Source organism: Medicago sativa, chromosome 8 (assembly GCF_051527215.1).
Source record: "Medicago sativa cultivar Bolivia chromosome 8, Bolivia_mono, whole genome shotgun sequence".
Taxonomy (NCBI): Eukaryota; Viridiplantae; Streptophyta; class Magnoliopsida; order Fabales; family Fabaceae; genus Medicago; species Medicago sativa.
This window is the reverse complement of record NC_140756.1, coordinates 59,926,350-59,941,900: the sequence shown is the minus strand read 5'-3', so window position 1 is coordinate 59,941,900 and position 15,551 is coordinate 59,926,350. Positions and strand designations below refer to the sequence as shown.

The following is a 15,551-nucleotide window of genomic DNA, read 5'->3' as shown; positions in this document are numbered from 1 at the left end:
ATCCTTAAATCCCATACCACCATGAGTTTTATGAACAGTCAATCTCTCCCAAGACAATCAATGCATACCTTTTCTCATAGAACCACCACGTCCCCACCAAAAAGCATTTATCATTTTTTCAATACCATTCAATTTGTCAGGGAGAAGATATATACTCATAATATAAGAAGGGATGGATTGAAGTACCGATTTTATCATTACATCTCTTCATGCTTTAGACAAACATTTGCTACTCCAACTGTTAATTTTGTGCCAAATTCGATCTTTTATAAAACTAAAAGTTGCTTCTTTGTAGCGCCCTGTCCTAGAAGGGAGGCCAAAATACTTTCCCGTTCCCATAACAGCACAGAGACCTAAAGTGTTAGTGATGGAATATTTAGCGTAGCTTCCATGTGGGTACTATAATAAACTTCGGACTTTGGCAAACTGATGGATTGCAAGTTGATCATTGATACAGTGGAAGCATCATTGCAATCATCTTGATAAAAGTCGGATTTTGCGTGGGACCATTGTACTTTGACCTTTCGAAGGAGAGAATAAATTCTTTACATGTATGCATGGCTTTTTAACTATTAAAGGTGGAGGAATCCATAGAATAAAGGCTAAATTATGTTTTTGGTCCTTAACTATTTAATTAGTATCGCTTTGGTCCCTTAATTAAAATTTGATTTATTTTGGTATCTTAACTTTCTCTCCGTTACACATTTTGTTCCTTTCCGTTGGTTTTAATTCAAGAACGTTAGAGTTTCCTCATTTTCTTCTGGAATTTTTCTGGGATTTTTGTTGTTGAAGGTTGATGGAGATGATATGAAGATGAAGAAACTCTAACGTTTTTGAATTAAAACTAACGTAAAGGACCAAAATGTGTAACGAAGAGAAAGTTAAGATACCAAAATAAATCAAATTTTAATGAAGGGACCAAAGCGATACTAATTAAATAGTTAAGAGACCAAAAATGTAATTTAGCCTAGAATAAAACTACGTCTTGTTGGAGTAGTCAATGATGTAAAATCTTGATAGAAAGTTGACGCGAATACTAGATTTAGAATGAAAGAGGATATATTTAGCATCTGATTCAACCGATTAAACAAGATGAACTGAGAACTAGAGGTCACAACATTTTGACCTCCGACCCGATTTTAAAAACATTGATGAGAATACCATTTTTGAATCAGACTCTCAAATGTTAGTTGATGATGTGCATTCAACAAGGTGAATCATTCGGATTATGGTTTAACAGTTAAAAATTGAAAAAATTTATACCAAAATTTTAACAACCATGAAGTTGTGCTCACTAGGCAACGACGTCAGGTAAACAGAAGTGCTCATGCTCATGCAAGGTCATATTTTTGTAAAATTGGTCCCCCAATTTTAAAATTCAACAGTTTTGGTCCCTTTATCTAATATTTTGTCTAAAATATGGTGATATAACATGTTTAAAATGAAGTTTTCAAAAGAATTTTCGTACAATTTTATTGATGATACTTTCTCATCTTCGGATCATATACCATGACTTCTAAAACATATCACATCACCTTTTTTTAGTTAAAAAATATGATGGAGGAACCAAAACTGTCGAATTTTAAAATAGGGGGACTGATTTCCCGAAAAGATGAAAATAGAGGGACTAAAACTGCAATTAAGCCAAATAAATTCAGTCAACTCTAATAAGACTCGCGTAGTAAAACTAGAAATATTTTAAAATGAAATCCATTCAAATTTTTTCTTTCCAACTAAAACAAATATTCAATTTCAGAATTTAACCAATTCCAAAATCTGGTGTTTATTCTTGACCATATTGATTATGTCATTAACATTTTTCCCTTCACATAAAATGAATGTTCATTAAAATAAATATTTTTTACCTTTAGAAAAAATATTTTTTATAATCTACAAAATTATGATAATAATTACTCCAATGTGAAAGAGATTTTCAGTCAACAAAATTAAATACTTCCTCAATTTATAGTATTTGACCAAAAGCTAATAGTAGTTATAAATCCTCAGCTTTTATTATTATTTTCATTCAGAGATATAGCACACTGAACACTTCAAATCCTCTCCTTATACCTCATTGTGAGCAAAAAAATCACAAGTGAGAAATATGGATAGTCAATCCAATTCTTTACACATATTATTTTTCCCTTTCATGGGCCATGGCCATATGATACCTACCATTGATATGGCTAAACTATTTGCTTCAAAAGGTGTTAGGGTTACCATAGTCACCACACCCCTCAACAAACCTCCCATCTCAAAAGCCTTAGAACAATCCAAAATCCATTTTAACAATATAGATATTCAAACCATCAAGTTCCCTTGTGTAGAGGCAGGTTTACCTGAAGGATGTGAGAATGTTGATTCAATCCCTTCGGTTTCCGTGGTTCCGAAATTCTTTGCTGCTACTAGATTGCTACAACAGCCCTTTGAAGAACTATTGCTTCAGCAAAAACCACATTGTATTGTTGCTGATATGTTCTTTCCATGGACAACTGATTCTGCTGCAAAATTTGGAATTCCTAGGATTGTGTTCCATGGCACTAGTTTATTTTCATTGTGTGCTTCTCAATGCATGAAGAAATATCAGCCTTACAAAAATGTTTCATCTGACACAGACCTATTTGAGATTACCAATCTTCCCGGTAATATCAAAATGACAAGGTTGCAGCTGCCAAATACACTCACAGAAAACGATCCCATAAGCCAAAGCTTTGCCAAATTATTTGAGGAAATTAAGGATTCAGAGGTAAGGAGCTACGGAGTTATTGTTAATAGCTTCTATGAGCTTGAGCATGTTTATGCAGATTATTATAGAGAGGTATTTGGTATAAAAGAATGGCATATAGGTCCACTCTCAATTCACAATAACAACAAGGAGGAAGAGATAACATCGTACCGCGGAAAAGAAGCATCTATTGACAAACACGAGTGTCTAAAGTGGCTTGACACAAAAAATATCAACTCAGTTGTTTACGTGTGTTTTGGAAGTACAACATACTTCCTTAACTCTCAGCTTAAGGAAATTGCTATGGGACTCGAAGCATCAGGGCATGATTTTATCTGGGTTGTGAGGACACAGAAAGAAGACGGAGAAGAATGGCTACCTGAAGGATTCGAGGAAAGAACGGAAGGAAAAGGACTAATTATAAGAGGTTGGTCTCCACAAGTGTTGATTCTTGAACATGAAGCACTCGGGGCATTTGTGACGCATTGCGGATGGAATTCGGTTTTAGAAGGAGTGGTAGCTGGAGTACCTATGATTACTTGGCCTGTCGCAGCCGAGCAATTTTACAATGAGAAGTTGGTCACTGAGGTGCTTAAAACTGGTGTACCCGTTGGGGTTAAAAAATGGGTTATAAAGGTTGGGGATAATGTTCAATGGGATGCAGTGGAGAAGGCTGTGAAGAGGGTTATGGAAGGGGAAGAAGCATATGAAATGAGGAACAAAGCAAAAATGCTTGCAGAAATGGCAAAGAAGGCTGTGGAAGAAGATGGATCATCTTACTCACAGTTGAATGCTTTAATTGAGGAATTGGGTTCACTATCTCACCAACAAAGCATCTCACAAGAATAATATGCATGTCTAGCCTAGAATAAAGCAACGCAGTATTATGACAAATTTAACATTTGCTAGCTTCTTTTAGACATAATATTAGTAGTAAAATTTCCTTAATTGTTTATTTATTTCTTAATTACACAATTTTTTTTGTTGCTTTTGAAATATTCTGGCAAAGAATCATGTGTAGTATCATCCTTTCAAACACACAAAATGTGTAGTACCGTCCTTCCAAAACACAAAATGATACAGTTTCTTGCTTTGTGTGTTTTTTTAAGTCTTTGTTTTACATCTCTGGCTATACAAACTATCATAAAGAGATTTTTGGTTTAGTTGAAAAGGCTTTCCTTGGTAACTCAAGATTAAGCAATCATTTTTTATGCTCCTCTTTATAATAATAATTGCTCATTAGAATTTATAGTTGAGATTATTACAAAAATAATTGAATGCAAGAGTTTGTTATGTTTGGTTCCTTCTTTGTTTCAAATAATTGACTAAAATTAACTGAAAAACAACATGCTACAGCGCTGCTAGACTAGTTTCAGCCATTGTTTCAACTACCACCATCAATTATGAAAATATATCCAGGTGCATTTTATTAATTCGATATCCTTAGTTAATCCATCATCTGTACTTTTATGTAGGATCAAAGCTTTGAAAGAGATAAAAAGAAGTTTGAGTAAAGAGATTAAAAAAATAATGCTTGGGAACGTTTTGGTCCCCCAACATGTAGGCTGGAGCCAAGTCTTATTAGCTTGCATACATTGACAGCTCTAACGAAGAATAAACATTCCTAATGCAAGGTGTAGCACTTGGTGCAAAGACATTCGAACCACGGCCCTCTACTTCTCAATCGCAGCAACTCAGTCTCGTCAAGAGAAGGGAGGCCTTTCCATTAAATACATATGGAATATATTTACATACATAATATTATGTTACAAGTAAAACGGGGCATGACAAAAAAACAATATTTTGATTTCACTTTAAAAAGTGGTAATAAGGAGAATTGAATAAACAAAAATGTTTGGTACCGTTATATGTGAGATTTAGATCCTCTCCTTTTCACCCTCATGTAAGGAGACGGACACAAAAATAATTTTGAATTTTTGATGAACCTTATAAACAAACAAAATTGAGTAAATAAATGTTTGTGTCTCTATCTCTTTTCTAACAGGAATGAGAAAATTAAAGGGGAAACGGAGAGGAACCAAATCCATGTTGTGTGCTGTAGATACTACATTAAGGACAAAAAATCACCCCGCCAGCTACAAAAACGAGGTAATGTGGTAGCCAATTCCTGACACTAGGGTCATACATAGTTATAATTCCACTTTCATGTATAAAATGGTAGAGAAAACACATTGTTGTTTCAAAACATCAAAATAAATTGTGCAACAAAAAAGACAACATACATTATGCCTTCTTCTTCTTGGATTTGAGCATCACGAACCCAATAAATATACATAAGAGGCAAATAAGAGCAACACCAGCAGAAACAGGTATTAATATGGCATATTCTTGGGGTAAGAAATACTTGTGCACGAAATGATCATCATCTACAAAGGGCTGAAAGAGCACAATATCGAAAAACTTATTAGGAAGTTAAAATAAGGTAGCCATAATACATTTAAAATACTTGGCATGTTACTAACCAGGATGATAACCCAGAAAGTATAATAAGTGAATATCGATAAGCTTATACAGGACAATAGAAATCCAACTGCTCTGTCTGCTAGTTCCATTTTGATTCCTATCGTTTTTGCTTCCTGTCGACAACAAAAATACACAGATGACTGTTAGCATTTACAATAATAGAAAGTAGAAACAAATTCAACAAAATATTGATAGCATACTCGGCACAAGTATATTCTTAAAGTCTGCAATGAGCTGAAAGGAATTGGAAATTGAAATATAATCTTCCTTATAAAAATCTACATCAAATTGATGAATGCGAAGGTGAATGAAATCTTAAGAAGTTTTATCAGAAATGCAGCTTGAATAAAATCATAAAATAGGGACCATGACAGAGTATTCATGGTTCAATTTAACAAAGAAAACTAAACTGAACTAACAAGAAACCAGTTCAGTCGAACCAAGCTTAACCACTTTTGGTACTCCATGGACCGAACTCTAATGATTTTTTGAATCGTTGAGGCAGTTTTAAATTCCCAAACAGAACTGGTTTCTGAACTGATTTCCAAATTGATTTGTCAAACTGGTTTCTGAACATGTTGGAACAGTTCAAAAACTGCTTGATCCTTTGGTTCTTAACTTCTTATTTGACCAATTTTCCTGTTAACAGGCTCCAAAAATAAGCAGAAAATCAAGCACGATGAAAATGAGGGTATGAATCAATTGTCTAGGTTCGGGATTTTGTAGTGTACAATATTGGAGCAACTGCCCTTGTTTTCTATTAGTTTTATCGAAGGAAAGAAACAAATTACCTTTGTATTTTTGTGAAGAGGAACTATTACTATGAGGTAATATTTTAGGTTTGTTTGTTTTACAAATTCATTTTTGCAGAAGCCATCTGCACAAGACAAAGAATCTTGTGGGTTATATGAATACTGATCACATGCTTATTACATTAAAAGCATAATAAGTCATTGACTATGCACGTAATGATATAACAAAACGACATTTCTACCTAAAGTAAGCAAGTCCAAGCATTGGATGAAGTCAAATTGAGTAGAAGGCAAGCTTATATTGCAAATTCCTATCAAGTTCACTCTGGTGGTATATCACATTATCACTAGCTACTGGTGCCGTCTGATCAACATTGACGACACAAGTTGGTTACCGGCTAAGACAATGACAAATTGGGGATCCATCTCATTTGCTACAGATATTGACTTTTTGTTACTATTAGAAGTTGACTTGACATGAATGAACCAAAATGGTTTTTTGAATTTTCGACCCATTTAAAGCGAGGCAAGAGTTTTATCATTACAAAGATAAAAACTAATGTCTAGGTGAAAGATTGGTGTGACTAATAGCTGACTACTTCAATATAAACTGAAGCAGGAGCCCATCAAACTAGTGTGAATGGTGGCTATATATAATATGGGGTATAATATGATTGATTTTATTGAGAGCATTCTTATGCCTATTGAAGAAAGACATAGAAGAATATAACAAAAGAGAAAATGACATACGCTTTTCTGATTTTATATTACATATACTTAACAAAAACAGGAAACATGAAATATATCCCAATAACCATCCTTTTCCTAATGTTGCATGCTAAGATGATTAAGGGGACATAAGAAACAACAGCACAGAGTAAAACCAACATCATTATAAGTTCATAAAAAATGAACACATTAACATAATATTAATAACATGTCACTTTAACATTCACAGCTCTGCATAAAACCAACCCTTTATAAAATCATCCTTTTCACATTGTTTTATTATTTTATTTTGTATTTTTATTTGGATGGTAACCGATTATCTTCCACACTCACCCTCTCCATCAAAATTTTCTCAGTCCGTCATCTTCCACACACTCCCATCTCTTTGCCTTCATCTAGTTCTTTTAGTTGCTTGCTACACCATATTCTTCGGTTAAAAGAAGCCGTAGCTTCAACCCCAAGTATTCACTCCCAATTTCGACGCAAGACACAGGAAAATTCAACATAGACGGGGTAAGTTCAGTTACTTGTCCGGATTCTAGAAAGGAATATATGGATAAAATACAGTTTTAATTTAAAAAAGAAAAACAGTACAATTAAGGACGTTATTCAGGACAAAGAAAAGGATGCACAGGTGCCGTATAATATTACTATTTAGTTTGTACAAAATAGTAACATTTCCGGTGATTCGATCTAAAAAAGAGGGCTACACAACAATGAAACCTTCCTCCTCAAACCGGGCAAAAGTTCTCCCTCATTCGAATCATTCTTGACTCTCAAGTATCTTTCTATGCTCATCATTTACAATATATCATCATTCTGTTTCTGTGATCATTAATCAATTTCATCGCATACAAACAAGAAATATGAAACAGATATATAAGTAAAATTCATCACCCATATTACTCAAACATTGAATTTTCTGCACAGAATATGCCAATAATATAATTGAATCCACTCAACTTAACCAAAAGGAAAAGATCAATCAATAAAATAAAGTTATCTATTGGTACCATAAACCAATTTTAAATTCTCACTAAAAAAAACACTAATTCATGCACAATGTTTCTTACCGTTCACGGCGGCCGACGATAAACACCGGTGGCTTTTCCGGCGAACTTTTTCTTTATACGATCGGTTGAGAAGGTAGTTGATGACTTGATGTTAGTTTTCTCCAATGTTTTCTGAATCCTCAGACATTAAGGGCAAAACAGTAATTTTAAGTGTTGATGGATTGGACTTTTAAATGAATTTAATTTTTCGAGAATTTCTTTTTCCACCCTTTACGTTTTTTACGCATTCTCTATCTTTTCAATTTTATCACATTGAGTTTATATAATTCGAATAAAAAAATGCACGGTTTGAGTTATATATTATGAAAACTGTCTATATATAAGCAACGATCATGACTCCCTCTCATTTCAACAGCTATAATTTTTGTTCGAAAAAACACTAAAGTACCCGCAATCCGAACCATCCAATATTGTGTTACTCTTGAAGTTTTTTTTGGTCTAATTCAACAAATTTCAACCATTTTCAACTATCAAACAAAAGGTTAGGTCATATTTCTTTAATCATTTGTTCCTTACTTTATAGGCTTATTTGATCCATTGGTCCCCTAATTAATTTCAAGTTTTCATTTTGGTCCCACAATTAATAAAACGTACGTTTTGGTCCCTCACTTTTTCCTCCGTTTGCCAAATAAATCCTTTCTGTCAAAGCAATAAAAGTTCCGTTATTGACAGTCCTTTACTTTTTTGATTTAAACCGTTCGATCTTTTTTATTAAAAGAGGATCGTTAGATTATGCATGTCTATTGTATCTTCTGTGAGTCAACAACACTTGATTTTTTTCCCATTTCTTCATCTTCTTCCCCAAACTTCTTCTTCATTTTCATCAACATTCATAAAAAAAAATCCAGAACATAAAATTCATCAAAAAAACAATATTCATTCTCCACTGCCTTCTTTATCTTTAATAATTTAGAACCATTAATCAATTAATATTTTAATTGTTTTTTCTTTGTTTGCAACAACTACACACACGTACTCACACCTCTGTTTGCAATAGCCTACTCACACATTCATACCAAAATTTTCTAGATCTAGTCAAAACAAAGATGAAATTGTTCAAATCGTAACAGATCTAGTAAAAAAAATTCAAATCTTAACAAAATCCAAAATCTAGACTGGTTTCTCTTGAAGATTCGTAACAGTGATTCATTTTCTCTTGAAGATCCATTCAAATCGTTCAAAAAGATTATGGATTCGTAACAGTGATCCTATCAATACCCTTCATCTGCGACGACGGCGTTTGTTGCGGTGGTCGGAAGGCGAGGATGGAGTGCGGGTGGATGCAACGTGGGAGAGGACGGAGGCCGTGCTGAAGAGAAAGAGAGGGTCGATGGAGGAGGATTGGAGGAGGGAGGTGGTAGAGGAAGTGGTGGCGGATCTGTGAAAAAATGGGGGAGAACGCAGCATTTGTTGTGTTCTGTCACTTTTTGTCTGCTTCTCTTTTAATTGGTGATGAATTGATTTTTTTTTGGTTGAGTTAATTTAATTTTGTGTTTTCTGGGTTTTTTTTGGATTTTGTATGAAGATTGATGATGAGGATGATAGGTTGATGAAGGAAGAAGATGAAGAAATGGGAAAATAGTAGCTTTTGATGGTATATTGTAACATATAATGGGCCTTCATGATCCAAAGCTCCACTTTTTTAAAAAAATAAATCTAATGGTTTAAATTAAAGAAATTAATAGGGTCTATGGTGGACTATATATAATGTTGGTCCACCATATGCATTTGGGGTTAAACTTAACGGCCAGGATTTATTTGGCAAACAGAGGAAAAAATGAGGGACCAAAACGTACGTTTTATTAATTATGGGACCAAAATGAAAAATGGAAATTAATTAGGGGACCAATGGATCAAATAAGTCTACTTTATATTATTTTTCTCATGGGTGTTGTCTTGCTTCAGATTAGATAATCCGAAACAAATTGTTCAGAAATTTGGATATACAGTTAAAACTCTATAAATTAATAATGTCAGGACCGGAGAAATTTATTAATTTAGAGAGTTATTAATTTATCGATAAATTAATAATTATTAATTTAAAGAGTTTTTAAGTAATTGTACTGTACATACCAAACAAAAACGCAAATTAGTCTATGCCTCTTAAAATTACGTTGCAGCGAACCTTGGGACACTCAACGTAAATTAGTAACTAATGTGTTCATATGCATTGGAAATCAATAATGACTTTTGAAGTACAGTAAATGTAAACAAGAGGAACAAATGTGTTCAATGTATTCTTAATATATTTTTTTCAGTTTCGATGAATTATTAATTTATGATTTTCTTGGGACCGAAAATTATAAAGGGATCTCCCGAAAAATTATTATCTTATTATTTTATCGAGTTTTTCAATTTTTTACATTGGCCCAAGTCGGGACCGGACAAATTTATTATTTTAGAGAGTTTATTAATTTACCAAGTATTAAATTAAAGAGTTTCTACTGTATATATATATATATATATATATATATATATATATATATATATATGGGGACTGTTAACTTGCACCCACCTAAAAACACTAAGGTGCAAGTTAACAAGCTGCACCTACTTGTACTTTACTAAAACACTCTTTTGCCTCTATTAAACTTTATTTTAATTAAAAGGACATTTTTGTAAATAGCATAAATAATATTTGTTTATAATAGAAAAACATGGGTGTTTTGGTAAATAACTAGTAGGTGCAGCTTGTTAACTTGCACCTTAGTGTTTTTAGGTGGGTGCAAGTTAACAGTGGGTACTAAAACACCATTTTGTCTCTATTAAACTTTATTTCAATTAAAAGGATATTTTGGTAAATAGCATAAATAATATTTGTTTATAATAGAAAAACATGGGTGTTTTGGTAAATAACTAGTAGGTGCAGCTTGTTAACTTGCACCTTAGTGTTTTTAGGTGGGTGCCAGTTAACAGCCCCATATATATATAGGGTTATGTTACAAGACACCTTCATAAAAAGTAGTGTGGTGTCTTTTATCAAGTCACACCTCAAGGTGTGATTTTCACTTTTTTAGTTATAACTTTGATAAAAGACACCTTCATAAAAAGTAGTTGGTGTCTTTTAACAAATGCTCATAGAGTAACTTGATAAAAGACACCTTCACAAAAGGTGTCTTCTATCATAACCCATATATATATATATATATATATATATGGGTTATGTTACAAGCCACCTTCATAAAAAGTAGTGTGGTGTCTTTTATCAAGTCACACCTCAAGGTGTGATTTTCACTTTTTTAGTTATAACTTTGATAAAAGACACCTTCATAAAAAGTAGTTGATGTCTTTTAACAAATGCTCATAGAGTAACTTGATAAAAGACACCTTCATAAAAGGTGTCTTCTATCATAACCCTATATATATATATATAATCCGAAACAACACAATGTATATTGAATTCTATTTTTGAGATGGTACTAGTATATATTTTTGCACTGGTAAATGATATAAATGATGTTCTAGTATTATATATGAAGTACTCCTTCCGTCCCTCAATACTTAACCTACTTGACCATTTCACACAGATTAAGAAAAGTGTAAAGATGAATGAAAGAGAATGATGATATTTTTACTGAATTGCCCTTGTTATTATTTTTAAACCTTCACTTTTAAATAATGATTACTTTCTTTGTTCCACTACAAACTTTTACATGGAGACCACAAAAAGTATTTATAAGGGGTAAATTTGTCAAATTCTGCTTAAAAATCTGAGAAGGTCAAGTATTGTGGGACAAATATTTTTTCCAAATAGGTCAAGTATTGAGGGATGGAGGGAGTACTATACTTAAAGAGTTGAACATTCCTATCAAGGTGCACATTTGTTTGTCTACCAAAAGGTTTATGATTTTATTCATAACGGTTCTTGCTGTTTTTCCTCTCGGATCTCTAATTCTCATCTTGGTTTAATTAATGATATAAAGAGAGTGATCATTCCCATCAATACTTTCAAGGATGAATTGGTTTTGGGAAACTCAATATTAGGTATTGGTTTTGGGAAACTCAATATTAGGTGACTTGTCTTTCAAGGAAGCTTATTCTACTAGATCTAATGTCCCTCAACCAACTAATTGTTGGGTTTGATTGTCAAGTTTCTTGAATAAAGAAGGAGGTTAGAAAATATTAGTTATTGGTGATTATGTCCCACATTGCTTAGTTTAGTGAAGCAAGGGGAAGACCAAGGCTATATATTGAACCTAGTTTCTTTATTTTTAGATGCACCATTCAGTAGCACTTTAAGCTTATATCTGACTTAGTTTAAATATTTGTTTTGTGAGAGTGTGGGTGTACTGGGGCATTGGGTGAGAGTTAGAGAAGTCTATGTGTTGTAACAATTTTCACATAGCAATAATTCTCTGGTTGTCGGTTTAGACAACGGTCGTGGTTTTTTCTCCAGTTTTGGAGTTTCCACGTTATATTATTGTCTAGTGATTGTGTTTATTTTTCCTTCTTCAACCCTGTTATTTTCTAACAGTGATATCAGAGCTTCGGTTCCGTGAGATATCACAATTCTTAGTATGCTCTGTGATTGCAGCATTGTCTGATTTTCCACATCAGAAAAAAGAAGTGTGATATTGTGAAGGTGCTGAAGAATGGTGGTATTATGCAACTTCTATGTCTTATTCAAGCGCAATGAAGTTTGACATAGAGAAGTTTGATGGAAGAATCAACTTTGGCTTGTGGAAAGTACAAGTCAAGGATGTGCGGATACAATCAGGATTACACAAGTGTGGAATGTGTGGGCATTTAAAGCGAAATTGTCTAGGTGGAGAAGTACCTGAAAAAGACCCCGAGACAAGTGCTAGCAATGTCTCCCTTGTTTTGGGAGATGATGATGATCTTATATAGAAGTTAAAGTGGGTCCTTATGGTATTTCCGCTATACCATGCAAAAGGACAAGTTATTACTAGCGGATTCAGAAAAACACACGAGCATTGGTTGACATTGATGCAGGGTGTGTGGTGAGATATGTCGATGGCTGAAGAACTTCCCAAAAGCCAACATAGGAGTTTCGCAATAATCCTTCAGCAAGGTTTTGACGTGAAGAAAATCTTGGAATGGTTCAGTTTCAAGTGAAGTATACTCTTTATGATGGAGTATGATTGTCGGTATAGACAATGGAAGCGGAAGATGAAACTCTTACAATCAAGGTGGAGATTGTTGGGTTTCATTGTCAAGTTTCTTGAATAAATAAGGAGGTTAGAAAATATTAGTTATTGATGATTATGTCCCACATCGCTTAGTTTAGTGAAGCAAGGCGAAAACCAAGGCTATATATTGAACCTAGTTTCTTTGTTTTTAGATTCACCATTCAGTAGCACTTTAAGCTTATATCTTACTTAGTTTAAATATTTGCTTTGTGAGAGTGTGGGTGTACTGGGGCATTGGGTGAGAGTTCGAGAAGTCTATGTGTTGTAACAATTTTCACATAGTAATAATTCTCTGGTTGTCGGTTTAGACAACAATCGTGGTTTTTTCTCCGGTTTTGGAGTTTCCATGTTATATTCTTGTGTTGTGATTGTTGTGTATTTTTCTTCTTCAGCCTTGTTATTTCCTAACACTAATTAGGGTAAAACCATTTGGTCCTTAGTGGTTCCTCCTTTTAAGTCTTTAGTTTAATGGAAACTCATTCAAAATTCTCTTCCTACTTATAATTATTTAACGAAGAGAGGCTTCATCATTGTTTCTTGTTGCAGTATGTGCAACCATGCTTTTGATGATGTTAATCACTTATTTTGAAAGTGCCCCTTTATCTCTCATATCTTTTGAGGATGTCAATCATGTTGGTGTAAGCCCTAGATGACAATAGCTTATGTTAAACTTATATTTTGTATCATTACTTTTATTATTAAATAACATGAGACGTTCTTCATTATATTTGTTTAAAGTTTAATAAAAATCCCTAGAATAGATAGTTGGAGTAATGGAATATTAAATGTGAATTAATCATGAGATTACACTAACATATAACATTATTCTTAAAATATCCGTATTTAATCTTTAATATGAATTGGGATAGTAATAAAACGTAGCGACTATTATGTACGTAGATTGATGACCACATATCACGAGTCATGGATATGAGATATCAAGTTTATACCTAAGTATAATTATCAGGAGTGATATTTATACTGGATTAACACGCTATGAGAATACTACATAATATGTTACGAAGATGTTATAAGTAATTATCATAGTGATAATGGTATAAACCACTCTTAGATAGGAAACCTCTTTGATCCTAGATGTGGACTCAAGTGCTTTATTGTCATTCAAACATTCCGGTGTTTCCAAGCTTCGTGGCAATGAAGTAAGCACCGCGTAATTTTTTTTCACTAAGGATAGATGGCTAGTGCGAGATGATTTGCTTAATTGGGTTCGTCGACAAGAGGCGACAAAGGGATTCACTATATCTATAGATATATCAAATCTTATAAATCCAATGCTGACGTTGCATTGTGAAATGAGTGGTGAGTACAAGCCACCAAAGACGAAGAAGAAATTGAAGCTTGAAGGCACGGGCTCAAGGAAATGTGGATGTCCTTTAAACATGTGTGGTTAATTTGAGAAGAAGACAAATGACTGGTGGTTGTCCGTTCTTATTGGAGTTCACAACCATGAGTTGGAGCCAAAGTTAGGCATTCACCTTGCGGGTAGACAAAGAGAGGAGGAGAAGAAAAAAGTTGTTGATATGACAAAGAGCTTGGCATTGCCTAGGAATGTTATGATGGATTTGAAGGGAAAAAATAAAGAAAGTTTGACGAATATAAAACAAGTGTACAATCCATGTTTGAGATATATAAAGTCTATAAGAGGTTACAAGACAAAGATGCAACACTTGGTTGCAGAGTTGGAGAAGCATAAATATGTCTATTTCACAAGAACAAATTATGCTCATCCTAAATCAAGTAATTTGCTTAACACTTCTCCAACCGTTTTGATCATGGATTCCACGTATAAAACCAACTTGTACATAATGCCTTTATTTAAGATAGTTGGTGTTACCTCTAACAATAAAACATATTCTATCACTTTTTCTTTTCTAGCCTCTGAAAAAGAGGGAAGCTATACTTGAGTTCTAGAGATGTAGGTTGGTCTTCTGAACTCAAAACTCAATATGCCTAAAGTGATTGTCATTGACAAGGACACTACTCTTATGAATGTTGTTGCCAAAGTTCTCCCTAAAACGATTGCCTTACTTTTTCATTTTCATATTGAGAGAAATGTAAGAGCTAAATCCATCACAAACTGCAGAGTCAAACCAAAGTTGAAGGGTGTAAAAGTTGATGGGAAAGATAAAGAAGTGAAGGAGGTGAATGCAAGTGACATAGTTAACAACTTGGGACAACATGAATGAGTCTCCTTCATAGGAACCATATGCAGATGCCATTGTGCATTTTCGAGATGTATGCAAAAATTTCCAAAAGTTCCTTAACTATGTTGAAACTACAATTTTGAACACTGTGAAGAAAAACTTGTGAGGGCATGGACAAACAGTGTCTTGCATCTAGGTTGCAAACCACCAACAAGGTTAAATCGACTCATAGGAAAGTTTAAAAAATATTTGAGTAATAGCGTGGGAGATTTGGTAACATGTTGGAGTGCAATAGACAAAATGTTGACGATCATATTGACTAAGATACAAGCAACCTTTGGGAAGAGTCTCACTTATTCATGAATTGAAAACTAATAAGAGTGATTATTTGCTGATATTTGGTTCGAAGGAGCATTATAGATATATCATTAATGGTTTACAGCTTCCAACAAATAGTGGTGGAATTACATACT

General features: G+C 33.6%; 2 protein-coding genes across 5 annotated transcripts; one reads left to right on the top strand and one right to left on the bottom strand.

Annotated features, from left to right (window-relative positions):
* The first annotated feature begins 2,104 nt into the window (after positions 1–2,104).
* On the top strand, positions 2,105–3,680 carry LOC146900087 (scopoletin glucosyltransferase-like). The gene has a single exon (XM_085734446.1). The coding sequence runs from the start codon at positions 2,105–2,107 to the stop codon at positions 3,572–3,574; it is 1,470 nt and encodes a 489-aa protein (XP_085590572.1). The 3' UTR covers positions 3,575–3,680.
* Positions 3,681–4,840: 1,160 nt separating this feature from the next.
* LOC146900086 (dolichol-phosphate mannose synthase subunit 2) lies at positions 4,841–8,027 on the bottom strand. 4 transcript variants are annotated; one of them, XM_085734442.1, is made up of 4 exons: positions 7,764–8,003; positions 6,001–6,086; positions 5,209–5,322; positions 4,841–5,122 (listed from the first exon to the last, which is right to left on the bottom strand). In XM_085734442.1, exons 3-4 carry the CDS (start codon positions 5,296–5,298, stop codon positions 4,970–4,972), a joined length of 243 nt encoding a protein of 80 aa, XP_085590568.1. In that variant the 5' UTR covers positions 5,299–5,322; positions 6,001–6,086; positions 7,764–8,003; the 3' UTR covers positions 4,841–4,969. The 4 variants fall into 4 exon arrangements, with proteins under 4 accessions (XP_085590568.1, XP_085590571.1, XP_085590567.1 ...); XM_085734445.1 differs by having other exon boundaries at positions 5,209–5,318; XM_085734441.1 differs by lacking the exon at positions 6,001–6,086 and having other exon boundaries at positions 7,764–8,027.
* Positions 8,028–15,551: the final 7,524 nt, after the last annotated feature.